The sequence below is a fragment of the Neolamprologus multifasciatus genome, chromosome 2 (assembly GCF_963576455.1).
Source record: "Neolamprologus multifasciatus chromosome 2, fNeoMul1.2, whole genome shotgun sequence".
NCBI lineage: Eukaryota > Metazoa > Chordata > Actinopteri > Cichliformes > Cichlidae > Neolamprologus > Neolamprologus multifasciatus.
The window spans coordinates 27,471,682-27,498,110 of record NC_140440.1 but is presented as its reverse complement, the minus strand read 5'-3'; the positions used below and the strand labels follow the sequence as shown (position 1 = coordinate 27,498,110).

The 26,429-nt window shown below is 40.5% G+C and overlaps 2 protein-coding genes across 4 annotated transcripts; both read right to left on the bottom strand.

Annotated features, from left to right (window-relative positions):
- Positions 1-816: 816 nt before the first annotated feature.
- Positions 817-15,702, bottom strand: LOC146524583 (uncharacterized). 2 transcript variants are annotated; one of them, XM_085173525.1, is made up of 5 exons: positions 14,864-15,702; positions 3,276-3,553; positions 2,832-2,891; positions 1,782-1,884; positions 817-1,498 (listed from the first exon to the last, which is right to left on the bottom strand). In XM_085173525.1, the coding sequence occupies exons 2-5, from the start codon at positions 3,477-3,479 to the stop codon at positions 1,143-1,145; spliced, it is 723 nt and encodes a 240-aa protein (XP_085029651.1). In that variant the 5' UTR covers positions 3,480-3,553; positions 14,864-15,702; the 3' UTR covers positions 817-1,142. The 2 variants fall into 2 exon arrangements, with proteins under 2 accessions (XP_085029651.1, XP_085029657.1); XM_085173531.1 differs by lacking the exon at positions 2,832-2,891.
- Positions 15,703-15,821: 119 nt separating this feature from the next.
- On the bottom strand, positions 15,822-26,400 carry rnf20 (ring finger protein 20, E3 ubiquitin protein ligase). Of its 2 annotated transcripts, none has more exons than XM_085173331.1 (22): positions 26,381-26,400; positions 24,844-25,024; positions 24,659-24,727; positions 24,450-24,548; positions 24,212-24,359; positions 23,934-24,119; positions 23,703-23,818; positions 23,381-23,527; positions 23,225-23,299; positions 23,016-23,135; positions 22,523-22,702; positions 22,314-22,449; positions 22,090-22,211; positions 21,820-21,976; positions 21,371-21,710; positions 20,643-20,760; positions 20,310-20,459; positions 20,014-20,226; positions 19,635-19,760; positions 18,608-18,748; positions 17,695-17,799; positions 15,822-16,525 (listed from the first exon to the last, which is right to left on the bottom strand). In XM_085173331.1, the coding sequence occupies exons 2-22, from the start codon at positions 25,012-25,014 to the stop codon at positions 16,349-16,351; spliced, it is 3,096 nt and encodes a 1,031-aa protein (XP_085029457.1). In that variant the 5' UTR covers positions 25,015-25,024; positions 26,381-26,400; the 3' UTR covers positions 15,822-16,348. The 2 variants fall into 2 exon arrangements, with proteins under 2 accessions (XP_085029457.1, XP_085029449.1); XM_085173323.1 differs by lacking the exon at positions 26,381-26,400 and adding an exon at positions 25,392-25,572.
- Between the last annotated feature and the right edge of the window lie 29 nt (positions 26,401-26,429).

The following is a 26,429-nucleotide window of genomic DNA, read 5'->3' as shown; positions in this document are numbered from 1 at the left end:
CTTTATCCTTTTAATCTTTTAAAAGAAATTCAATTTAGACACATTTAGCTGCAACACTCTATCAGTTTCCTCCTTTTTTTCACTGATGTAGTGAGAAAAAAAGGTTGATTTCACAATAGAATTGTATCTGGGCTACTTGGCACTCCACCAAAGAACAGCGTAGGAGGATTTTGACTTTTGATGGTGAAGGGGAACAAGAAGAAGTGATAGTTTTGGCACTGAGGTCAGGTTGCTCCATTCCCTTGATGTGGCAGTGGGGGTGGAGATTGGTGGTAAGAACCCAAAGGATTAAAAAGCTTCCAGATGACAGAGCCGTTGGGACCCAGCCTGGCAGATGGGAGTGAAGAGGCATGGCTGTAGCTAATTGAACATAAGTCATCAAATATAAGATGTGTTGCTTGATGCTTGTGCTTATGAAGCCTAATCTAAGATGCCATCAGTGCATGGAAGGTTCTCAATCAGAATAGCTGCATGATTACGCTGGGTTACACTGGTCTGGCAGTTGGTCAACCACTTCAGCCCAGACTAAAATATCAGTTGGATTGGCTGCTGTAATGGACTTTCCCTTAGTGATACCAGAAGGTCAAAGATTTTACTTTTGCATCTCAATGGTTCACCATTCATCATTCATTGATGGTTGACCCCCAGGAATGTGTACCAAAGGAACAGAATACTTTGCTTTTTTGCACAGTACTTGCAAAGGAAACATTATTTCCATTTAGCTCAGTTGTCACTGTGGAAACTGTGGTCATGGTAAGCAGCTGGCTGAAATGCACACAGAGTTTGCATGACTGAAGCTTTTCTCTTTGAACTGAAAATTTTGTAAAATATTTTATTGTGTTTGAAATGGTGCAACAGACAGGGCAGAAAAGGACTGTTATGATCTCATTTATGGAATTATTTCCTGTATGCACAGTCATTTTTTTCTTGTGTAGCCTTTCAATACATTTTGTTTGTCATAGTGAACAAGTTTCATGTGGCTTGATTGCAGACGAAAAGAGCATTTTTGATTAAAAATCCCAGAGATTACTTTATTACCCATATCTCACACAAACAGGCTGACAGAAATCAGTTACTATTTTTCTTAACTTGCATTGCCATCACCTTTGTCCATCTTAACTCCTGTTTGCCTTTTCTCAACACTACTCCTTTTTCTTACTCTCTACTGCGTTCACTCGGCCTTCCAGGCGCCTCAGTCGATCCTCCACAACAAAAGACTTTTCAGAGCTCGAAGTGAGCAGCGTCAAAAAGACGCATACCAGCACTAAGCCAGCCAGTCGAACTGCCGTGGTGTCTGCGGACGCTTGCTTATCAGTCACTATCAGTCCAAAAAACCAGAGTCCCAAGACAGTTTTGATAATCCAGAAGACCTGCTTTATCACACCAATCAGCAGACGCAGAACGATGGACAGCAACCAGTAGCCAATGAGGGCCACCAGACCCCACTGGGCGACGGCTGTCACACCCTCTGGAGTGAAGTGGGGCAGTTTCAGTGTAGCTGTGGAGGGAGGAAATCCAGCTTAGCCGTGTTGTTAAAAAGAATAAAGCTTGAAAATACTTTCTGTTACACAGGAAGCAACAAGAGCAAACACTTACAATTAAAAAGGAGTGGCTTACAAATTGCCCGGAGGGAGAGGCAAGTCTGCATATTTTCACTTGCATTTTTTATTGCCATGGATTCAACTTTACGTGAGCACACACACACACACACACACACACACACCTACACACACACACACACACACACACACACACACATAGGGGCTCATCCTGCTACCCACCATCAAATCCAGTGACTCTGAGGATCTCTGTGACGTAAACAGCGATGACATTCAGGCCGCTGGCAGCTCCTTCGGCCAGGAATCGGATCACCATCTCAAAAAACTGGAGTGGTGTGCAAGGAGGGTGGAGACATGCTTTACATTTGTTATTACACAAGGCCACAATTGAGTAACATGGCATTCTGGCCAGACTGAAAACCATGCAGAGAGACGACAGAAGACAATGTGCAGGCAGTGTGATTCATAATGCTGACAAGAGCAGCTGGTACAAACTCACTGATCGCATTCAGCTGGGAACTTTAATAGCCCATATGAGCGGCATCTTAAGATATAAGATGTGCTGACTTGGACAAACAGCTGTGCGTGCTGGTGACAGCTGGACAGCACCCCTCTCTATTCCTGTGCACCCTCCACCCCCGACTCACAAAACGACACACACACAGAGTAAACAGACACAGTACTGCAAGGTCAAGGGGAGCCCAGCGAGTTGGACGCATATCTAATCTGCACCTGTTGCACTACACAAGGCCACAAACTTAAGAACTTCATGTCAGTGTCTGTGTAACTCATAAACAGGTGTAATAACCTTCTATTGGTTTTGATTTCCAAAACCTTTAAATAACTGTAAAATCGGCCTTATTTACTTATTACACTATAATACCAAAGATTTTGCTCTTTTACACTGATTTTACTGGGAACTATCAGCACAGCGTCCAGATCTTTTGTTTAGCTTAAATCTGAAGTTGCAGAAACAGGCTTTATTTTCAGTTTGACTGCATGCGGGAAGTTAACTCACACATTCAGACACACTAGGTGATTCATGGTGAACTACTAATGCACAATGAGGTTTCCACACACACACAAAAGCTCACAAGTGAGCCCTTACATGCAAATATCACTGTACTGAAACACACAGCTTCTCTACTCTCAGCGCTATATGGTGTGACACGACATGACACGACATGGGGCTAAACTGAACCAAGTGAGTGGGCTCTGTTTAAGGCACCATGTCAGGGCAGCACGATGGAAACACTCAGGAATGTTGCTTACCATGGCCAATGTACTGACGTTCTCCTGACCAAGCAATGACTCAAGAGACAACACTGCACTCTGAGGGAAAAGGGAGCCACCAGTAGTAGAAGGAGCAGGGAGGCGGAGATGAGTGTGTGGAAGAGTGCGAAGGGGTGAGGAGAAGACAGAAAAATGAGGGCAGAGAAGATGATGGGGGATCAGGAAGGGAGATTATCAAGTTGAAGAGCACATGGAGAGGAATGCGTGTGTAGAGGGTGAAGCGATGGGTGGAGAAAGGTTAAAGACAAAGGTTGGAGCTTTCAGAATTAGTAATCGGGTACAGTTAAGCACTGAGCGAGAATACTGAGAGAATAGTGAAGTTAGACCACCGCATTTTAACAATTCAAATCTACTTCCTGCAAGGAGGAAAAGAGTGTTATCCCGCGGTGCACCCCTCCCCCCCCCCCCCCCCCTCCTCTTTACCTCAGCAGCTGATCGTATCACGCTGGTTCCCACTAACGACTCCGCGTACCGGTGGATCTCCTGGCAGGTTCCCGTGAAAACGGTACGCAGGGTAACCACCGATGGGCTGTCCGCCTTGGCCTGCTCAGCACGAGCTTCGGCTCCAGCCCAGGCCACCGTCAAGCCGAGAGCCAACACACAGATAGTAAGCAAAACCCGAGCCATGGCACATCCACTGCGCTCTCAGCCCAGACGCACGGAGTCACTGAAAGGAGGTTTGAGAACAATGGGGGGAAAATACCGCGGTAAAGTGAGCCGTCATTTGTGAGCCGCGGTCAAGCCAGCCGCCTCTTATCCGCCGCATAAATTTCCTTGCGCTTTTACACCAGTCTTTACGGTAGCGCCTTTTCGCTTTATATCCCGATTGAGAGCCTAGACCCGCGCACACGCGCGCACACATTACGATGGAACAGCCCAATACAGTCAATACAATTATGTCTATTACAAAAAATCATTAAAAATCATCCTTAGTAGTTGAGGTCCAACTTTCAACACATCCCTCCTCTGGGACACCTACTGTACCTGTGTGCCAAGTTTCATCCAGATTTACTGTAGAATTCCTCAGAAATTAAAGGAAACTTATATTCAATGCAATACAGTCAATACACTACAATTATGTCAAATTTCAAAAATTCATTAAAAATCATCCTTAGTAGTTGAGGTCCAACTTTCAACACATCCCTCCTCTGGGACACCTACTGTACCTGTGTGCCAAGTTTCATCCAGATTTACTGTAAAATTCCTCAGAAATTAAAGGACATTTATATTCAATGCAGTACAGTCAATACACTACAATTATGTACATTTCAAAAATTCATTAAAAATCATCCTTAGTAGTTGAGGTCCAACTTTCAACACATCCCTCCTCTGGGACACCTACTGTACCTGTGTGCCAAGTTTCATCCAGATTTACTGTAGAATTCCTCAGAAATTAAAGGACATTTATATTCAATGCAATACAGTCAATACACTACAATTATGTCAAATTTCAAAAATTCATTAAAAATCATCCTTAGTAGTTGAGGTCCAACTTTCAACACATCCCTCCTCTGGGACACCTACTGTACCTGTGTGCCAAGTTTCATCCAGATTTACTGTAGAATTCCTCAGAAATTAAAGGAAACTTATATTCAATGCAATACAGTCAATACACTACAATTATGTCAAATTTCAAAAATTCATTAAAAATCATCCTTAGTGGTTGAGGTCCAACTTTCAACACATCCCTCCTCTGGGACACCTACTGTACCTGTGTGCCAAGTTTCATCCAGATTTACTGTAGAATTCCTCAGAAATTAAAGGACATTTATATTCAATGCAATACAGTCAATACACTACAATTATGTCAAATTTCAAAAATTCATTAAAAATCATCCTTAGTAGTTGAGGTCCAACTTTCAACACATCCCTCCTCTGGGACATCTACTGTACCTGTGTGCCAAGTGTCATCCAGATTTACTGTAAAATTCCTCAGAAATTAAAGGACATTTATATTCAATGCAATACAGTCAATACACTACAATTATGTACATTTCAAAAATTCATTAAAAATCATCCTTAGTAGTTGAGGTTCAACTTTCAACAAATTCCTTCTCTGGGACACCTACTGTACCTGTGTGCCAAGGTTCATCCAGATTTACTGTAAAATTCCTCAGAAAATAAAGGACATTTATATTCAATGCAATACAGTCAATACACTACAATTATGTCAAATTTCAAAAATTCATTAAAAATCATCCTTAGTAGTTGAGGTCCAACTTTCAACACATCCCTCCTCTGGGACACGTACTGTACCTGTGTGCCAAGTTTCATCCAGATTTACTGTAAAATTCCTCAGAAATTAAAGGACATTTATATTCAATGCAATACAGTCAATACACTACAATTATGTACATTTCAAAAATTCATTAAAAATCATCCTTAGTAGTTGAGGTCCAACTTTCAACAGATTCCTTCTCTGGGAAGCCTACTGTACCTGTGTGCCAAGTTTCATCCAGATTTACTGTAGAATTCCTCAGAAATTAAAGGACATTTATATTCAATGCAATACAGTCAATACACTACAATTATGTCAAATTTCAAAAATTCATTAAAAATCATCCTTAGTAGTTGAGGTCCAACTTTCAACACATCCCTCCTCTGGGACATCTACTGTACCTGTGTGCCAAGTGTCATCCAGATTTACTGTAAAATTCCTCAGAAATTAAAGGACATTTATATTCAATGCAATACAGTCAATACACTACAATTATGTACATTTCAAAAATTCATTAAAAATCATCCTTAGTAGTTGAGGTTCAACTTTCAACAAATTCCTTCTCTGGGACACCTACTGTACCTGTGTGCCAAGGTTCATCCAGATTTACTGTAAAATTCCTCAGAAAATAAAGGACATTTATATTCAATGCAATACAGTCAATACACTACAATTATGTCAAATTTCAAAAATTCATTAAAAATCATCCTTAGTAGTTGAGGTCCAACTTTCAACACATCCCTCCTCTGGGACACGTACTGTACCTGTGTGCCAAGTTTCATCCAGATTTACTGTAAAATTCCTCAGAAATTAAAGGACATTTATATTCAATGCAATACAGTCAATACACTACAATTATGTACATTTCAAAAATTCATTAAAAATCATCCTTAGTAGTTGAGGTCCAACTTTCAACAGATTCCTTCTCTGGGAAGCCTACTGTACCTGTGTGCCAAGTTTCATCCAGATTTACTGTAGAATTCCTCAGAAATTAAAGGAAACTTATATTCAATGCAATACAGTCAATACACTACAATTATGTCAAATTTCAAAATTCATTAAAAATCATCCTTAGTAGTTGAGGTCCAACTTTCAACAGATTCCTTCTCTGGGACACCTACTGTACCTGTGTGCCAAGGTTCATCCAGATTTACTGTAAAATTCCTCAGAAATTAAAGGAAACTTATATTCAATGCAATACAGTCAATACACTACAATTATGTCAAATTTCAAAAATTCATTAAAAATCATCCTTAGTAGTTGAGGTCCAACTTTCAACCGATTCCTTCTCTGGGAAGCCTACTGTACCTGTGTCCCAAGTTTCATCCAGATTTACTGTCGAATTCCTCAGAAATGAAAGGAAACTTATATTCAATGCAATACAGTCAATACACTACAATTATGTCTATTACAAAAAATCATTAAAAATCATCCTTAGTAGTTGAGGTCCAACTTTCAACACATCCCTCCTCTGGGACACCTACTGTACCTGTGTGCCAAGTTTCATCCAGATTTACTGTAGAATTCCTCAGAAATTAAAGGAAACTTATATTCAATGCAATACAGTCAATACACTACAATTATGTCAAATTTCAAAATTCATTAAAAATCATCCTTAGTAGTTGAGGTCCAACTTTCAACAGATTCCTTCTCTGGGAAGCCTACTGTACCTGTGTGCCAAGTTTCATCCAGATTTACTGTAGAATTCCTCAGAAATTAAAGGAAACTTATATTCAATGCAATACAGTCAATACACTACAATTATGTCAAATTTCAAAAATTCATTAAAAATCATCCTTAGTAGTTGAGGTCCAACTTTCAACCGATTCCTTCTCTGGGAAGCCTACTGTACCTGTGTCCCAAGTTTCATCCAGATTTACTGTCGAATTCCTCAGAAATGAAAGGAAACTTATATTCAATGCAATACAGTCAATACACTACAATTATGTCTATTACAAAAAATCATTAAAAATCATCCTTAGTAGTTGAGGTCCAACTTTCAACACATCCCTCCTCTGGGACACCTACTGTACCTGTGTGCCAAGTTTCATCCAGATTTACTGTAGAATTCCTCAGAAATTAAAGGAAACTTATATTCAATGCAATACAGTCAATACACTACAATTATGTCAAATTTCAAAATTCATTAAAAATCATCCTTAGTAGTTGAGGTCCAACTTTCAACAGATTCCTTCTCTGGGACACCTACTGTACCTGTGTGCCAAGGTTCATCCAGATTTACTGTAAAATTCCTCAGAAATTAAAGGAAACTTATATTCAATGCAATACAGTCAATACACTACAATTATGTCAAATTTCAAAAATTCATTAAAAATCATCCTTAGTAGTTGAGGTCCAACTTTCAACAGATTCCTTCTCTGGGAAGCCTACTGTACCTGTGTCCCAAGTTTCATCCAGATTTACTGTCGAATTCCTCAGAAATTAAAGGAAACTTATATTCAATGCAATACAGTCAATACACTACAATTATGTCTATTTCAAAAATTCATTAAAAATCATCCTTAGTAGTTGAGGTCCAACTTTCAACAGATTCCTTCTCTGGGACACCTACTGTACCTGTGTGCCAAGTTTCATCCAGATTTACTGTAAGATTCCTCAGAAATTAAAGGACATGTATATTGAATTCAATACACTTACTTAAATATTGCATCATATTCAAAAATTCATTAAAAATCATCCATAATAGTTGATGTCCAACTTTCAACACCGTCTTACTCTGGGCGACCTACGGTATCTCTGGGCCAAGTTACATCTCAATTCACTGTAATCTTTATCAAAAATTGAAAGAACAATTATATGTCAATGCTGGCTGTGTGCCTTTCAAAGTGACACTAAATAACAGAACTCAGGCACATCAGGGAATAATCCAAAAGGCGGATTTATTAAACAAAAACAACATACAAAATATCCCTAACCCATACTACATAACCTAAAAAGAAACAAAGGGACACTTAGAAGCACAAGAAAACAATACTATACTGAAAGGGCAAGAGACACAGCCCAAACATAATCCACAACTAAAACGCCAAAAGAACAAGTCATCCCACATAGCAGACGGGTGTTGCCTGGATCTGGTGTGAAGCCGGCACTGCTGGCTGACTTCTGGCATGGTAAGATGGCACTGTTTATGTGATGGCATGCTACATCTGGCCTGATTGGGTGAATGTGACATGTTGTATAGAGCACTTTGAGTAATATGGGTGAGTAAAAAGGCGCTATATAAGAATCAGTCCATTCACTGTCTGAACAGAGTTTTGTCATGACAGTTTATTTGATTGTCTTCACTGACTCGCTTTGAAATCCAGATTTTAATTTTGGAATATTAAGTGTACTTGTGGTTCCTATAGAATTTTAAGGTTGAACAGGAATCATCTCTCAGGCCTCTCTTCTGTGGATGCAGCTCACATCATTCTGTACAATACGATAATTTTTAATTCTACAACTGTTTATAACCTGCATATTTCACATTTGTGTATAGCTGTATATCTCATATTTCTGTATAGTTTTTTTAATTTCATATTCTGTATAGTTTTTCATGTTTATATCCTGTTCATAGCCTGTACATACTTATAGTTATAGCATATTCATAACATACCTTCATACCGTGTACATTATAACATACCATAATAGACCCATTTCTGTAATATACTTACATACCTATATTATTGCTAATATATATTGTAATATATCTATATCATGGCTAAAGCACTTCTTGATGGATGCAAACTGCATTTCGTTGCCTTGTACCTGTGACATGTGCAATGACAATAAGGTTGAATTCTATTCTATTCTATATTAATTCAGAAGACAAACACCCGTCTCTGCTTTTGAGATTAGCATTAAAACCCTCAGTTTTGACAAATAATACAGTTAGAGTGGATCAGGTGACCCTGAATCTTCCCTTATTTGTGCTGCAATAAGCCTAGGCTCTTGTGGGCTTCCCATCATGTATGAATTTTTTCCTTCTTTGCTCTTTCTGTGTTTATACACCTCTCTGCATTTAATCATTAGTTAGTATGTATCTCTTGCACAGTATGTTGTTCTGTCTCCTTTTCATCAACCTCAGCCAGTCACAGTAGATGGCTGTCTCTCCTTGAGCCTGTTTCTGCCAGATGTCTCTACCTCTTCAAATGGAGTTTTTCCTTCCCACTCACACTAAATGTTAGCTCATATGGGGTACTTAAATTGTTGGGGCTTTCTTTGTATTATTGTTGTGTTTTTAACCAGCAACATAAAGTGTCTTTAGGTGACTGTTGTTGTGGTTTGGTGCTGTATAAATATAATAGAATAGAATCGAATAGAATAATGTACTTCAGACCGGGAGATTGGCAAAATGTATAAATAGGATGGTGATTAGGGGAATTGGAGACAGCTGTGTAACACAGCAGGGATACATTGGGAATAAGAAGACAATGGAAGTAAGACTCAACACAAGAAAGAGACAAGAGGCCACCAAACTAAAACACAGACTAAGACACACGAGCTTGACACAGACAAAACCAGAAACAGACATGAAGACAAGACTGGCTTTAACACTAGAGTGTTTTCACAAGTGTTCCATCCACTTGTGGAATGCTTAAAAAGAACTACACTTAAAAGCAATATGGAACTGAAAACAAAAGAATACATAATGTAAACATATCATCAAATAATCCAGGACTCACAAACAATGATATGATGAACAGAACTATAAAGAACAAAACTGAGAAATGCTTGGTAAACTGACCAAGGACTATGTCATCATGTCAATTTTTTAATATCATAGTTAATGTGTCCTGATTTGTAGATAGTGCCACCTGACAATTACCAGGAAATCCAACTGGGTGACAAGCCAGAGTTGTTTGCCTACACACCCACTGACTAGAAAAAAGGTCCAGGACTCTTCAAGCTGGGATACAGGCATCAAAGACAAAGATGTAACCAGATAGAAAGTCATCAGGAAGGCATTGCCTGTTGTTGCTGCTGCTGTCAGACTTTTTAATTCATCCACTTGTGTCAGACACATATTGAACAGGAATAAACATGACTCACTGCACTCTCTCACTTTGTATGCCACAATGTTTGCTTAGACACCTGTATGCTTATATTGTTTATTATATCCCAGAAACATTAATCTTAAAACTTGTGTTCCTATGTCTATATATAAGTTTATTTTCATATCTCTATATTAATCTATTTATAGCTCCATTCCCTCACTTCATTTTATACAATTGCTTTGTTCCTGCATGAGAGCTATTTAAAATGGTTTCACACAAAGTGCCTCCAGATGAATACAGAGTAGTTTTGGACAGCAGAGGCTGGAGAATGGTATTGCTCTCTGTGTGAAAAATAACTACTTATTTGAAATGAAGATGAATGTATGTTGTCAAGGCAAAAAAAAGATTTTTCTTTTAAACAGTACATTGCATAATGAGAGTTGGCAGTTCGTCTTGTCACCGGAAGGTTGCTGGTTCGAGCCCCAGCTCCCACAGTCTCGGTCGTTGTGTCAGAAAAGCGGCAGAGCTACGCCAGAATGCTCTTTGTGGACTACAGCTCAGCCTTTAATGCAATCATCCCAGACATCCTCTGCTGACCTTCCACCACTCGCCCATTGAGAGCCTACTAACTTACTGCATCCGAGGATGGTACGGCAGCTGCACTAAGGCGGATAGCGAGTCAGTGAAGACAATCAAATATGCTGTCATGACAAAACTCTGTTCAGACAGTGAATGGACTGATTCTTATATAGCGCCTTTTTACTCACCCATATTACTCAAAGTGCTCTATACAACATGTCACATTCACCCAATCAGGCCAGATGTAGCATGCCATCACATAAACAGTGCCATCTTACCATGCCAGAAGTCAGCCAGCAGTGCCGGCTTCACACCAGATCCAGGCAACACCCGTCTGCTATGTGGGATGACTTGTTCTTTTGGCGTTTTAGTTGTGGATTATGTTTGGGCTGTGTCTCTTGCCCTTTCAGTATAGTATTGTTTTCTTGTGCTTCTAAGTGTCCCTTTGTTTCTTTTTAGGTTATGTAGTATGGGTTAGGGATATTTTGTATGTTGTTTTTGTTTAATAAATCCGCCTTTTGGATTATTCCCTGATGTGCCTGAGTTCTGTTATTTAGTGTCATTTTGAAAGGCACACAGCCAGCATTGACATATAATTGTTCTTTCAATTTTTGATAAAGATTACAGTGAATTGAGATGTAACTTGGCCCAGAGATACCGTAGGTCGCCCAGAGTAAGACGGTGTTGAAAGTTGGACATCAACTATTATGGATGATTTTTAATGAATTTTTGAATATGATGCAATATTTAAGTAAGTGTATTGAATTCAATATACATGTCCTTTAATTTCTGAGGAATCTTACAGTAAATCTGGATGAAACTTGGCACACAGGTACAGTAGGTGTCCCAGAGAAGGAATCTGTTGAAAGTTGGACCTCAACTACTAAGGATGATTTTTAATGAATTTTTGAAATAGACATAATTGTAGTGTATTGACTGTATTGCATTGAATATAAGTTTCCTTTAATTTCTGAGGAATTCGACAGTAAATCTGGATGAAACTTGGGACACAGGTACAGTAGGCTTCCCAGAGAAGGAATCTGTTGAAAGTTGGACCTCAACTACTAAGGATGATTTTTAATGAATTTTTGAAATTTGACATAATTGTAGTGTATTGACTGTATTGCATTGAATATAAGTTTCCTTTAATTTCTGAGGAATTTTACAGTAAATCTGGATGAACCTTGGCACACAGGTACAGTAGGTGTCCCAGAGAAGGAATCTGTTGAAAGTTGGACCTCAACTACTAAGGATGATTTTTAATGAATTTTGAAATTTGACATAATTGTAGTGTATTGACTGTATTGCATTGAATATAAGTTTCCTTTAATTTCTGAGGAATTCTACAGTAAATCTGGATGAAACTTGGCACACAGGTACAGTAGGTGTCCCAGAGGAGGGATGTGTTGAAAGTTGGACCTCAACTACTAAGGATGATTTTTAATGATTTTTTGTAATAGACATAATTGTAGTGTATTGACTGTATTGCATTGAATATAAGTTTCCTTTCATTTCTGAGGAATTCGACAGTAAATCTGGATGAAACTTGGGACACAGGTACAGTAGGCTTCCCAGAGAAGGAATCTGTTGAAAGTTGGACCTCAACTACTAAGGATGATTTTTAATGAATTTTTGAAATTTGACATAATTGTAGTGTATTGACTGTATTGCATTGAATATAAGTTTCCTTTAATTTCTGAGGAATTCTACAGTAAATCTGGATGAAACTTGGCACACAGGTACAGTAGGTGTCCCAGAGGAGGGATGTGTTGACAGTTGGACCTCAACTACTAAGGATGATTTTTAATGAATTTTTGTAATAGACATAATTGTAGTGTATTGACTGTATTGCATTGAATATAAATGCCCTTTAATTTCTGAGGAATTCGACAGTAAATCTGGATGAAACTTGGGACACAGGTACAGTAGGCTTCCCAGAGAAGGAATCTGTTGAAAGTTGGACCTCAACTACTAAGGATGATTTTTAATGAATTTTTGAAATTTGACATAATTGTAGTGTATTGACTGTATTGCATTGAATATAAGTTTCCTTTAATTTCTGAGGAATTCTACAGTAAATCTGGATGAAACTTGGCACACAGGTACAGTAGGTGTCCCAGAGGAGGGATGTGTTGACAGTTGGACCTCAACTACTAAGGATGATTTTTAATGAATTTTTGTAATAGACATAATTGTAGTGTATTGACTGTATTGCATTGAATATAAATGTCCTTTAATTTCTGAGGAATTTTACAGTAAATCTGGATGAAACTTGGCACACAGGTACAGTAGGCTTCCCAGAGAAGGAATCTGTTGAAAGTTGGACCTCAACTACTAAGGATGATTTTTAATGAATTTTTGTAATTGACATAATTGTAGTGTATTGACTGTATTGCATTGAATATAAATGTCCTTTAATTTCTGAGGAATTTTACAGTAAATCTGGATGAAACTTGGCACACAGGTACAGTAGGCTTCCCAGAGAAGGAATCTGTTGAAAGTTGGACCTCAACTACTAAGGATGATTTTTAATGAATTTTTGAAATTTGACATAATTGTAGTGTATTGACTGTATTGCATTGAATATTAGTTTCCTTTAATTTCTGAGGAATTCTACAGTAAATCTGGATGAAACTTGGCACACAGGTACAGTAGGTGTCCCAGAGGAGGGATGTGTTGACAGTTGGACCTCAACTACTAAGGATGATTTTTAATGAATTTTTGTAATAGACATAATTGTAGTGTATTGACTGTATTGCATTGAATATAAATGCCCTTTAATTTCTGAGGAATTCTACAGTAAATCTGGATGAAACTTGGCACACAGGTACAGTAGGCTTCCCAGAGAAGGAATCTGTTGAAAGTTGGACCTCAACTACTAAGGATGATTTTTAATGAATCTTTGAAATTTGACATAATTGTAGTGTATTGAATGTATTGCATTGAATATAAGTTTCCTTTAATTTCTGAGGAATTCTACAGTAAATCTGGATGAAACTTGGGACACAGGTACAGTAGGCTTCCCAGAGAAGGAATCTGTTGAAAGTTGGACCTCAACTACTAAGGATGATTTTTAATGAATTTTTGAAATTTGACATAATTGTAGTGTATTGACTGTATTGCATTGAATATAAGTTTCCTTTAATTTCTGAGGAATTCTACAGTAAATCTGGATGAAACTTGGCACACAGGTACAGTAGGTGTCCCAGAGGAGGGATGTGTTGACAGTTGGACCTCAACTACTAAGGATGATTTTTAATGAATTTTTGTAATAGACATAATTGTAGTGTATTGACTGTATTGCATTGAATATAAATGTCCTTTAATTTCTGAGGAATTCTACAGTAAATCTGGATGAAACTTGGCACACAGGTACAGTAGGCTTCCCAGAGAAGGAATCTGTTGAAAGTTGGACCTCAACTACTAAGGATGATTTTTAATGAATCTTTGAAATTTGACATAATTGTAGTGTATTGAATGTATTGCATTGAATATAAGTTTCCTTTAATTTCTGAGGAATTCTACAGTAAATCTGGATGAAACTTGGGACACAGGTACAGTAGGCTTCCCAGAGAAGGAATCTGTTGAAAGTTGGACCTCAACTACTAAGGATGATTTTTAATGAATTTTTGAAATTTGACATAATTGTAGTGTATTGACTGTATTGCATTGAATATAAGTTTCCTTTAATTTCTGAGGAATTCTACAGTAAATCTGGATGAAACTTGGCACACAGGTACAGTAGGTGTCCCAGAGGAGGGATGTGTTGACAGTTGGACCTCAACTACTAAGGATGATTTTTAATGAATTTTTGTAATAGACATAATTGTAGTGTATTGACTGTATTGCATTGAATATAAATGTCCTTTAATTTCTGAGGAATTCTACAGTAAATCTGGATGAAACTTGGCACACAGGTACAGTAGGCTTCCCAGAGAAGGAATCTGTTGAAAGTTGGACCTCAACTACTAAGGATGATTTTTAATGAATTTTTGTAATAGACATAATTGTATTGACTGTATTGGGCTGTTCCATCGTAATGTGTGCGCGCGCGTGCGCGTGTGCGCGGGTCTAGGCTCTCAATCGGGATATAAAGCGAAAAGGCGCTACCGTAAAGACTGGTGTAAAAGCGCAAGGAAATTTATGCGGCGGATAAGAGGCGGCTGGCTTGACCGCGGCTCACAAATGACGGCTCACTTTACCGCGGTGGGGAAAATGTGCCAAGTGAACGCGCACAGGTTCACGCTGCAGCTCAGAGCAGGTTGAGCAGCTCGTGTTCAGTGACTCAGACAGAAAATCAAAGACTTAAAAATGGCTTCTGTTGGGAGCATTCGCTGACTGCACACCGCGTTTTAAATCAACATGTAGCACCAACAGGCAGAAGGACAGGCAGCAGAAGGCGCACGCTTTTAAAAATAATAATAATAAGACATTCAAGTGTAAAATTTGAAATTCAGATAAAACACAGGTTTAAAAATCCTTTAGGTTTCAGGATGATATTATTACTATTAGTGTTTAATTATAAACTCTGGCAGCACTGCAAAAAAAATATCCAATCCTGGAACTCTGCGCTCCCCAAGGACGCTCCAGCTATATTTGGTAAGAAACCGTTAAAGGATTAGATCCAGCAGCGATAGAGATATGAGATCACCAGTCAAAACGTAACGGAAAGTTACAGTTAAAAACAACAACAAAAAAACTCCCGCAGTGTATGAATCCAAACGTGGTTTGTTTCCTGGGCAGATCTGCAAGAAAACGACCGAAACTCTGAGTGTGAGCTGGCCACGAGTCTCCTAAAGCCTCTTATTTCAGCTCTGAGCCCCACAGCGATCGAGTTTGGTGCTCCTTTGTCTCTGAACTTGCATCAAAATGCACTTCTGTGATGGATTATGTTGCATAACATTTAAAGAGTGAGAGAGCGAGAGAGAAAAATCCCTTCTTGCCACCGTTCCCGTTCGGCACTCCCTTCCTTTCAGCGTTTCTAACGACCGTTTCCAGCATGCAAACACGTCTGGGGCTTCGGGGAGGAGGAGCAGAGGGAGGAAAGAGCTCTGCTGAGCGGGGATATACAGAGATTTGCACACTGGGACTTGTATTTTAATGCTGCAGGATCAAGCGTTAAGACTTCACATGGTTTTAATAATAAAAAAAAAAAAAAACGAAGAAGAAGCGGAACAGTTTTCATGTCATTTTAATAACTAGCAGAACAGCAATTATACAGCACCAAGTCAGCTTGTTTCAGGGCAGCACTGAGCAAAAACAGGCAGATAAAAAAAAAAAAGAATGAAAAAGAAACAATGGCATTCACAGTGTACATACACACCAACATCCACAGCACTGCTGTTTCTCTGATAACTGGTTTAATGGGCTGCTTTCAAATGAGTGCACACAGACAAGTCTCTGTCTGCACCAGCATTAAAAAAAGAAAGTTAATTAGTGGACACTGGATGAGAGAAGCTTCGGTTATTGTTAAAATAAAACAACAACAACAACAAAAACTTCAAAGCATCACTGCGGCCCACACAAAGCTGAAATCATCGACTGTCTCCTCACCAACAGTCTCTTGCACATCAGAGTGTAAGGGAAGTACATAATTGGAGGAGGGGGCACGTGAGTGCCGTGCTGAGCCTTTTCCCCAGGCAGTGTCTCTACTCCAGCTCATCTCGCTGACCCGCTTCCTCACGAGTTTAGCTGCGTGGCTTTTAGCCAATGTAGATGCGATGGAAGTCGTTGGCCCCGAAGGCCGCGTTGCATTTGGGGCACTTCCTCTGGCGTGTGTCGTAGCGCGTCTTAACGCACTCGAAGCAGAAGACGTGGAAGCACTTTGTCAGCACAGCATCCTTCACCCGGGAGTTGCAGCACGGACATGTAAGACGTGCCTGTAGAGAGAGAGAGCGTGAGAGAGTGAGAGAGAGGGAGAAGGAACGGTTTGAACAATACACTGAAAAGACATTTTTTCTCTCGACTGAATGGTTCCTAATGAGTGGAAGTGAATATCTAGGGCAGGAGTGAAGCCATCAAACCAGACTTAACACTCAACCACTCTCTTAGAAGAACAGAAATCCTGTAAAGCAGGTGTGTATCACCAAAGACTCAGATCATAATTATATGTACTGCCTCTGGGGATAAGTCTGGAAAATTGTGATCACAGGCCTATAGGAATCTGAAATTTGAGCAAGTCTGTTTTCTAACAGATCCAATGAATTCCAGTTGTTCTATTCTGTCCTCATAAAGACTCTGATCACACTCCCAAAAGCACACTCAGCTATAACACCTGTCAGTGTATTTGTTTATGGATTTTGCTTGCAGCCATGAGACATTACTTATGTGTAACAGGATCTGCCTGTATTTTTTCCCACAGTTGGTGAGACTGTAGTTTGACCTCAGATGATTTTCAGCATTAGAATCATAAAGTTATCAATGGTCATCAGATTTAAAGCTGGACTGTTTCAGAGTTAGAGGAGAAACTCTGCCACAAGGTTAGCCTCATTTTGTCTTTATAGTAAATAGGAAGTTATAGCTAGCAACCTGTGAGCTCAGATTAGCACAAAGACTGAACACATGGGGAACAGAAGCACAGGAGTTTATGTTGCTGTGCTTTATCTTGGTTGAGACTGCTAACTTCCCAGAGTGTCTAAAAGACATAACCTCCTGCGAATGCTGCAATTTCTACACTAAAGATGCAATACACACATCACTGAGCTTTAAGTGTTCTGGCAGACTCATCGGATCACCTTCGTCGAGAGCCAGGCTAGTCTGCTGCAAGACTTTATGCCAAGCTGAGGGTCTGGCTGGAGGCCCCAACTCCTAATTTAGCAGCAATAGTTCATCTACTTTAAAACTATCCAAGACATCAAATAAATGTTTTTTTCCAAAATGTCTAAATATTCTTGTGAGACTTTGTGTCTTCCCGCATTGTAAAGTGTATAGTTGTTTTGTTGACTGTGTGACAGCTGATTTTTTAAAAAAAGTTTAAAATGAACAAACACTCTAAACTCAGTGCTGTGACTGAATGAAAACGGTTACCTTCTGTACCACCTAAACCCACCTTATAATCATTTATTTCTTCATTTAGAATATCGTCTCCATTGCTGATTTTCTCGGCTGGCTTCTTGGCCTTCTCAATCTTTCTCCTCAGTTTGGAAATGTCCTCCTGAAAAAAAAACACAACGGGGAGATATAACAGCTGTAAGTGAAAGGAGACACTCCCTATATTTTGGGCTCATCCAACAACAGACTTTATGACTATAATAGTCTTATAGCCCTTTTGTACTGACTCAACTCGACTTTTCAGGGGTTTCCATTAGGTCATTTTTAATATCTGCTCAGCTGGGTTCCAAGCAATCTAAGGCGATCCAAAAACGTGACATCAACAGACTGCATGCTGCTGATTGGCCAGTCAGTGGCGTCACTTAAAGAGTCATGAGAGCAACTCTTTCAAAAAACACTGTTCAAACCACCGGGTGCAGATGTTTACCGTTGATGTAGCAGCAGGTATACCCTCGCTTCGACGTCCTTCACTGTTGTGCCGCTTTTTGTCGCAGCTGCGTTGCTATAACAACACCTTAAGGTGCTACTCGAGTCCCGTAGAGTAAGTACTCGTGGAAAAGAGACTATAGAGTGGCATTAACAGTCATGTGAGAAGTTTTCACCGTTTCATTGGAGGGGAAACAAAATGGAAATATTGGAATTATAGAGGAAACAAATCCAATTAGGGATTAGAAAATATGTTGTGTATTTTGAGAAAATGTCATCTCGAAAGTCTTATGACAGAAAATTAAATTGTTTTAAATCCAATTTAGATTTATGGTACAATCTGATACAGGAGAACTGTGGAGGATCAACATGTATGGCTGTTTTCAGCAGTATAGTTAAAATTTAAAGTCTGTAATCCCAGTGCATATGATTATGTGATGGCATTTCAAACTGCTGTGTTTACTGAAACTTGGTGATTTGCGTACCTGTGCCCGTCGCGCATTGAAGGACTCCTTTTCCCTGGAGATGCTGTTCTCAACGACTTCCTCTCTGACCAGGTTGAGCCTCTGCTGAACCTGCTCCAGCTGAGTTCGCACCTCCTCCGAAAGCAAAGCCGACTCCTGAGCCTGAAGGAGGATGAGAGCTGTCAGTGGGGAAATTCTAATCCCATGCACTCCACTGTGTACACACAGTACACCATGTGAAAGTGATTTTAGTTATTATTTACTTTAACTATGTACATCTAAATAGCATTAAAGCTTAAATTCCTTAATAGCAGCTCATTTTGTAGCTCTGATTCTGCCCTCTTAGGGAAATTTCATTTACAGCATAGTCACAGGGCATTTTATCACATTCTTTAAGCTTTACATATGATCAAGCACAATATAAAGGCACTTTCTAGTGAGCTGAACCGGCTCTCCAGTGAAAGATGTATTGTTAGAAGCCTACAGCTAAAAATCAATAGACCGGATCTGACTGCTCACAACAGTTTAGGAAGAAATCAAGCATTGGTGTGTTCTCCTCCTCCCCGTTACGTAGGAGGGCAACGCCTACATCAGTATCATCTGAGTGCTCGATAACATTTAGGATGAGCTGGTATATGAAATAAACAATAAAGATCATAAAATTTCCCTGGGGCAAATGTGCGCAGGGGTTCGTCAGGAAGTGATATGACAGTTTTGATGTCAGCAGTGCCTCCACTCTCCAGGACACTGAGCAGATAAACCACAGAAAGTCTATAAGGTGCTGATTGCTGATCCATTTAAACACTGTGCAACTGTTGTTTGTTAAAAGTTGTTTATCTGTAAGGCTCTTGGATTTTTTGTCACATCTTGAGAAGGTACCAAAGCAACATAACAATCTCCGATGGACTTCTGTTTCCTTCGAGGTCAGGTCAGACGAAAAGGCATCACAGTAAGTATCCATTCGGAGTGGTTGCTATCCCTGGACAAGCAGGTTTTCTCCTGCCCTTCACCTTGGCTTTAATCCCCTTCATACTGAACAATATGTTACCTTGCGTTTATTCATGTCCAGGGCTTGTGTTCGAAGTGCCAGCTCCCTCTCAGCAGTGTTGATGGTGCCCTGCAGGAGGCGCTCCTTCTCCTCAAGCTTCCTCACCACCTGCAGCTGGGCATCGACCTGTAAGGTACAGCGCAAACAACGATTTCAAGAAATCCCTTTTATTTAAAAAAAAAAGAAAAAGAAGAAGAACAAAGCGGGAAACTGTTCAGCAGAAACTGTTTTACCATGTTTGTTACAAACCACTATGATGCACAGCACATTAAAAGAAAGTAATTGACTATATTTAATTAGTAATTAGCAATTAATCTATGCATGAGGAACCAGCGTGGTGGGGGGCGCACATGGGTGCTGCAGTCGCCTTGTGCTTCACCTGAGTTTTTAAAGTAAGTAGCTGGTCGGCGAGCTCCTCCTTCTCCTCTTTCAGCAGCTTGTGGATCTGGTTGGACTTGATTCGCTCGCTCATCAGCTTGAAGTTGGCGTCGTCTTTTTCTCTGAGCTGCTGCATCAGGCGGATGTTCTGTTCCTGCATGTCCTCAAAAGCCTGGCCCGTCACGTCCATCTCGCTCAGCAGAGCGTCTTCCTCCTACAGGAGGAGGCGAGAGTGTTGGAAGAAAAGAACCAGGCAGAGGTATTTAAGAGTAAAAACTAAATTATGAGGTCACGCACCTGTTTAGCTATGGACAGCTTCTTGTTGAGGATGTCGATCTGCTCCTCCACAGAACGGATCTTCCTCAGAGCCTCTTCATCAGCCATTTTCTTGCCCTCCCTCCTCTCCCTCTCCTCCAGCTCCCTCAGCCTCTGCCGCAGCTCCTCTGCCTGAAACCAGGACATTTATACGGGAAGCCCAAAGCACATTACTACCTGCTTCCATCCATCCATGTAAAAAAAAAACAAAACATAAAAATCAAGCCAGAAACGTCTTAGTGGACCAAACAGATTCACTTCCACTACTTTGTCGATCATGTTAACAAAACGCCTGCATTGTGCAGCGCTGATCACCTCAGACTTGGTCTTCTTCTCTGCAGCCATGAGCTGGACCTTGTCCCTCTGCTCCTTGGGTGCTGAGCGGTACATGTCCAACAGCAGCTTCATCTCCCGCTGGGACTCCTGGGCTTTCCTGCACAACCACAGTGAGAATCTTTAACAAAACTATCACCTAAATGAACACACAACACACAGTCAAAGGAGTTTCTCAAACTATGCTAGCTTCATATACAACAAAAAGACCGTTCACCCATGTTTTATATGTCAACATTCTTTGTTTACCTGCTGTATAATGAAGAGCTCATCATTTAGTGAGTGCTACTGCTGTTGACTCAAAGAATCACATGATGTTTGCAGCCTGAAGCTGACCCGCAGAACAAAAGATCCACAACAACAATGAAAGTAAACATGTTTCCACCGTACTCTGACAACTGTGACATATGAAGCATATATATAATACTATAATATGAAAACGTGAACACAAAGGTGTAACACTGAAATCAAGCCCTCCAAAATCAGATTGAGGAAACAAAAAATATGATAATGGACTGTTTGAGTACTTACAGTTTACAATATTTTTCCAGCTTCCAATATCTTGGTCATATGTCTCTTTATAATGTATAATTTTAATTTATGTGTGTGCAAAAAAAAAAAAAAGAAGAAAAGCAGAACAAATCCTGCATGGATGAATAATTTCTGACACAGCTTAAAATAAATAAATAAAAATCACTAATGTATCTTACTTGAGTTCTGTGCGGACGATCTTCAGCTGCTCCATCTCCTTCCTCTTTGACCCTCCAACCATAGAGAGACGCTCCCCGGCCAACTCCTCTGCCTGGCTGCTGCTCCCTGGTTTCTCCTTCTCTTCCTTTATCATGCTGCTGCTACTGCTGCTGCTGCTCCCGCTGCTCCGGGTCGGCCTCTCCCTCTCCTTTTCCCTCTCTTTCTCCCTCTCTCGCTCTTTTTCCTCCTTCTTTATAATGTCCTTTTCTTTCTTTTCTTCCTTCTCTTTCTTCTCCTCCTTCTCCTCTTCCTTTATAGTTGCCTCGAGCTCTATACCAGACTCTGTTTTCACTGAGGCACCTGTAGAAAGACGATGCGACAAAGCCATGGAGGAATTAAACGCTATCTAAAATAAAGCTACATAAAATGAGATCATCTTTTAGAATTAGTTAGCTAAGCTGGGAGTTACCTGTGCTGCTGGGTGTGGAGGAGCCGTTGTCAGGCTCCGTCTTGACCACAGGTTCCCCAGAAACAGCTAGCGTTGATGGAGAAGTCGTTTCCTCCTTCACATCCATCTCTGTGCTGGACTGAGATTGGAGGGGGGCGTTGCCCTTTGAAGCGCGAACCTATGAGAGTAACAGATTGTGCCATCATGTTCTGCTTCACTTCACCCAAAAGATGTGACTGTGAAAGCACGCCATCAATGTTTCATTTCTCTTCTTGCCTCCATCTCACTTACCTGGTTGAGCTCAGCTTGCGCTTCTCTAAGTCTCAACTTGTATTTCACCACCTCTCCCTTCATCTGTTGGTTGTGAGTTTGCAACGTGCTGATCAGGTGTCGCATCTCCCTATTAATGGGACCTGAATGAAGTAAGAGGAAGTCAAGGGTGAAGGTTTTGGTTCAAATACAAATACAAATAATGCATCTCATTCACTTTTAATGTCAAAACTTCCATCAGTTACCTGCTTGCTCATTGGCAGCGAGAGTCTGTTCAAATTCGATGCGCAGCATCTCATACTCTTTCCTGACCTGCGCCAGTGTGTCCTCCAACTGAAACACCTCTGTGCGCACCTTCCTCTGCAGAGTCACCTCATCATTCTGCACACAGAGAAGATGAGAGTAAGACGAGGTGTGACGAAGACAAACAAAACCGCCCAAACACACAACCTACCTCCATGTGCTCAAGCTGTCGTAGCCGTGCCGTCCTCGTGGTGTTGAGTCGAGCGCGTGTCTCATCTAACTGAGCCTTGAGGATCAGAGACTCGTTGTAGAGCACAGAAAACTGTGACTGCAGACAGCGATACTCTGCAGTTTCTTTCACCAAGCTTTCAGCTCGGTTCAGCAGCTCCGTCTGAGCAAAACAGAAGTAATGAGAAAAGTCAACAAAACGGAGAGAAAAATATCAGCTGCTGAATAATTTCCATCACATTTTTGGGGTTCATCAGAAAGACTCTGGTGTAAAAACTGACTTTACCTCCTCACATTTCTGTTACACTCATGTGAAATCCACTCATTTTTAATTAGCTTCCAGTAAAAAGCATTTTTACACGATGGTAAATTAGTAGTTTAGTTGTTTGGTTTCATGAAAGTGGACTTTAAAAGTGCTCATAAATCACAAGCGACTAAAACGAATGTCAAAACAATGCTGCGTTCAGTGCGAGCACCTTCATGCTGCCGTTCTCCTGCTGAACATTTTGCAGGTCTTGCTCGAGCTTCTGCAGCTCAATGAGACGATTTTCCGCCAGCTCTCTGTTCTCCTCCAGCTCACTGTTCATCTCCTCAAACTGTGTCAAGGAAACGTACAAAAATGCTCACACTATAGTTTTTTTTGCCGTCCAAAAAGCTGCTCTTTAACTTTAAAAGGAAATCCTACCTTTCTCTTGTTAATAGTGATGGTCCCACACACACTGCTGGCCTCTCCACACACTTTATAGCCTTTGCTGTTTACCTAGAGTACACAGGAAGTGTTACAACATACAAATAATCTCCTGACATTTCCCTGCTTCTAATCAGCCTGCGCTATCCTCACCCTCTCCAGTATTTCGCTCAAGTGTGCGTTCAGTCTGTTTTCCCGCCGGCGGATCTTCTCCATGTCCCACTGCAACTCCTCGATCAAAGCCTGCACCTCGCTGACGCGCTGGTCGGCCTTGTTAGCCGCCCGTGCCAGAAGCCGGGACTAAGTGACACAGAAAAAACCCCAAAGAATTAACTACTGAGAAAAAAATAAAAATAAACAAGTCTTTATGACCAAATCATTCAAGAAGTTTAAATTATCTTCAAAACAACTGTGTTAAAAAGTGTAAAAGTTACTTGGATCTGAGGATTAATCCAATTCAAGACGCAGTTCATACCTCGCTCGTCATGTGTGTGTACTTCTGTTTGAGGTCCTCCGTCAGCTGTTGAAGCCGCTCGTTTTCACTGGTCAGGAGAGTGTTCAGTTTGGATGCTACCACCCACAGACTGCCCTCTGGAATGAAAAGCAACAGCATCCCATTTAAAGAAAATCTGATGCACGCACATTTAATCTCATTGTCTCACTGAAAAACTCTCTTCACAGAAAACGTCAAAACATTGAATCTCACCAGCTCCAGAGTCCAACTCAGCCTTGAGCTGAGCCACGGTGTTCTTCAGAGATTCATAGATCTCCAGCACACGGGTAGCCTGCTTCTGGCTAGACTCCACCCTCTCCTGAAGCTCTGCCTCCATCTCCTCACTGCTGCTGCTAGCCAGCGTGGCCAGGAAGGAGTTGTTGGTCTCTCCTTGATGTCCTGGATGACAGCCACATAACAGATTCCGTTTTTGGTTTTTTTTAACGTCACTGCTTTCAAAGTGATGATTCGTCAGTAAGTTCTCTTCTTACCTCGGTCCTTGGCTCTCTCCTGGTTGGAGTCGCCATCGGGTTCTGGAGTTTCTGGCTTCAGGCTCCGCCCCTCACCCGTTGGAGATTTCTCAGGCTCACTGCTTGCTTGGTCGTAACGCCTGATGATCAGCCGAATGTTTTCATCAAACTGAAAGAGACCAAACAGCATAATATTTGGATTTTTACATCTTCATACAGAAGATATTTGTTAATGATCATTTTTTGACAGAGGGGTCACCTGGTTCCAGTATCTGTTCAGGATCAGAAGACTGGCATCATCTGTTGCTTGCCGGGTCTCTAATCTCTCAATTCGCTCTCGAAGTTCATCCTCAATCACCTGCACGCAACAAGATAAGAGATCAAAACCGTTTAGATTAACAAGACAAGAAACAAGTGCAGCCTCTACAGTCTGATGAGTTAGAAAACAACACTGGGGAATGAATTTACCTGTCTTTGATCGAGAGATTCTCCCAACTTTCTGTTCTTAGTCTGGAGAGCTTTGATGTCTTGTTCTTCCTGAAAAAGATTTGATTGAAACATGACTGCACAAAGAAGAAAACTTAGCCACAATACGAGAAGACGGCTGCTAACAGATATATTAAGGGTAGAGTGGATAATAGATGGGGACTCACAGAGTTGGACACCCCTCCCAGTTTAATGACAGTCTCCACCGCGGTGCTCCCTCCGGCCGCGGCGCTGACTCCGGCACCTCCGTCCTCTCCTTCACGCTCCCTGCGCTTCTCTGGCGGCGCACCGGAGGACGAAGGGCCGCTGGGGTCGGCAGGACGCTTTTGCCCCGACATCGTCGGACTCCTGAAACAAACATAGGAATAAAAAATATTCTCATTCTAACCGAAGGAAACTGTGTGTGTCTCAAATGAAAGTAACTGGGTAAACGACAAAGCCAGCTAGATCAAATGATATCAGGTAACTCTCTCAGTGCTTATTCTGATACTATATCGCCCAAAGAGATGGGAGGAGGAAAGAAACAAACCCAAATGACCTCGTAACATTTCAATTCACCAACAGTCTGATTAAATGAGTGACTGTAAGGTTAGGAGAACGTTAGCCATTTGCTAACGCCAGCTTTAAATGCCGATCAACTTCATTCTGATCCCGTACTTTGGTGCAACTACTCTGTAATACTGTCAACAACAGCTACAGCTAACAGAAACCTTACCGCTTTTAACGTTAAGACTTTTAAGCTATTAACTGAATCTGTCTGTGGATGTTGATGTTGCGGCTCCCTGGCTCTCGGAAACGGAAGTTTCCACAGACATGATGGATTAAAGCTAGCTTGGCAGTGCGCCCCCTGCTGCCACGGAGGGGGCAAATTCACCAAAGGGCCGCCTCCGGCTTCTTCTTCTTTCTCTTCTTTGTGCTTATTGGCGGATGACAAACAACGAACTGGTGCATTGCCGCCACCAATTGGTATGGAGTGTGAACCGAAACCTCACTTAAGGATTCGATCCTATCATGCAAATACGTTTGTTTACGATAATTAAAAATCGCCTGATAACTTTCTAAGTAAATCAACGAAATCCAATTTTATAAAACCATCGTCTTTTCTTTCTCCTATCATTTTTGCCATCTCTCCATCATTTTCTGTTTTAATATATTTCTTATTTCTTTCTTTCTTTCTTTCTTTCTTTCTTTTTTTTTTTTTTACCAAAGCTGATAATTAACTACACTAATCTTTTTCCAGTGGCCTCATTTTCAGCATTATCTGCCACTTCATTTCCCCTGACATCATAATGTGCTGATATCCATAAAAAGTTCATTACTAGTCCCGTCATCCTTACTCTGTATAGTGTTTGTTGGATTTCTATTGGGATGTCTGGTCTATTTTCTGAATGGATGGCTACTCATGATGAACAGGAATCTGAACAAATTACTGATCTTAATGGTCTTGTGTCTTCAACCCACTGGAGAGCTTCCAAACATCCCGTAATGATGTTTAACACTTTCTTGCATTTGTCTATAATTTTCTGAACATATATTGTCCATGTAACCCTCTCATCAAACAAAACCCCAAGAAATGTGAATAGTTTCACTCTTTCTAGTTCTTGCTTATTTAACTTTAGTTTAATGTCCTTAACAATTCTTTTTATTGTAAAAAACATTGTCTTGGTCTTATCCACTGCAAATTTAAATCCCCGCTTATCTCACCGTTCTTCAACTTTAAAAATGGCATCCTGCACCTTTCCAATAAACTCTA

What these genes read in the sequence shown, in the direction of transcription:
- rnf20 (XM_085173331.1), bottom strand. Translation starts at nt 25,014, where the DNA reads ATGTCGGGGCAAAAGCGTCCTGCCGACCCCAGCGGCCCTTCGTCCTCC. An exon ending in GACAGCTTGAGCACATGGAG is followed by an intron (nt 22,450 to 22,522) that starts GTAGGTTGTGTG and finishes CTCTGTGTGCAG; the next exon opens with AATGATGAGGTGACTCTGCA. An exon ending in TGGACATGAATAAACGCAAG is followed by an intron (nt 18,749 to 19,634) that starts GTAACATATTGT and finishes ATCCTCCTTCAG; the next exon opens with GCTCAGGAGTCGGCTTTGCT.
- LOC146524583 (XM_085173525.1), bottom strand. Translation starts at nt 3,479, where the DNA reads ATGGCTCGGGTTTTGCTTACTATCTGTGTGTTGGCTCTCGGCTTGACG. An exon ending in TGATACGATCAGCTGCTGAG is followed by an intron (nt 2,892 to 3,275) that starts GTAAAGAGGAGG and finishes CTTTTCCCTCAG; the next exon opens with AGTGCAGTGTTGTCTCTTGA. An exon ending in ACGTCAGTACATTGGCCATG is followed by an intron (nt 1,885 to 2,831) that starts GTAAGCAACATT and finishes ACACCACTCCAG; the next exon opens with TTTTTTGAGATGGTGATCCG.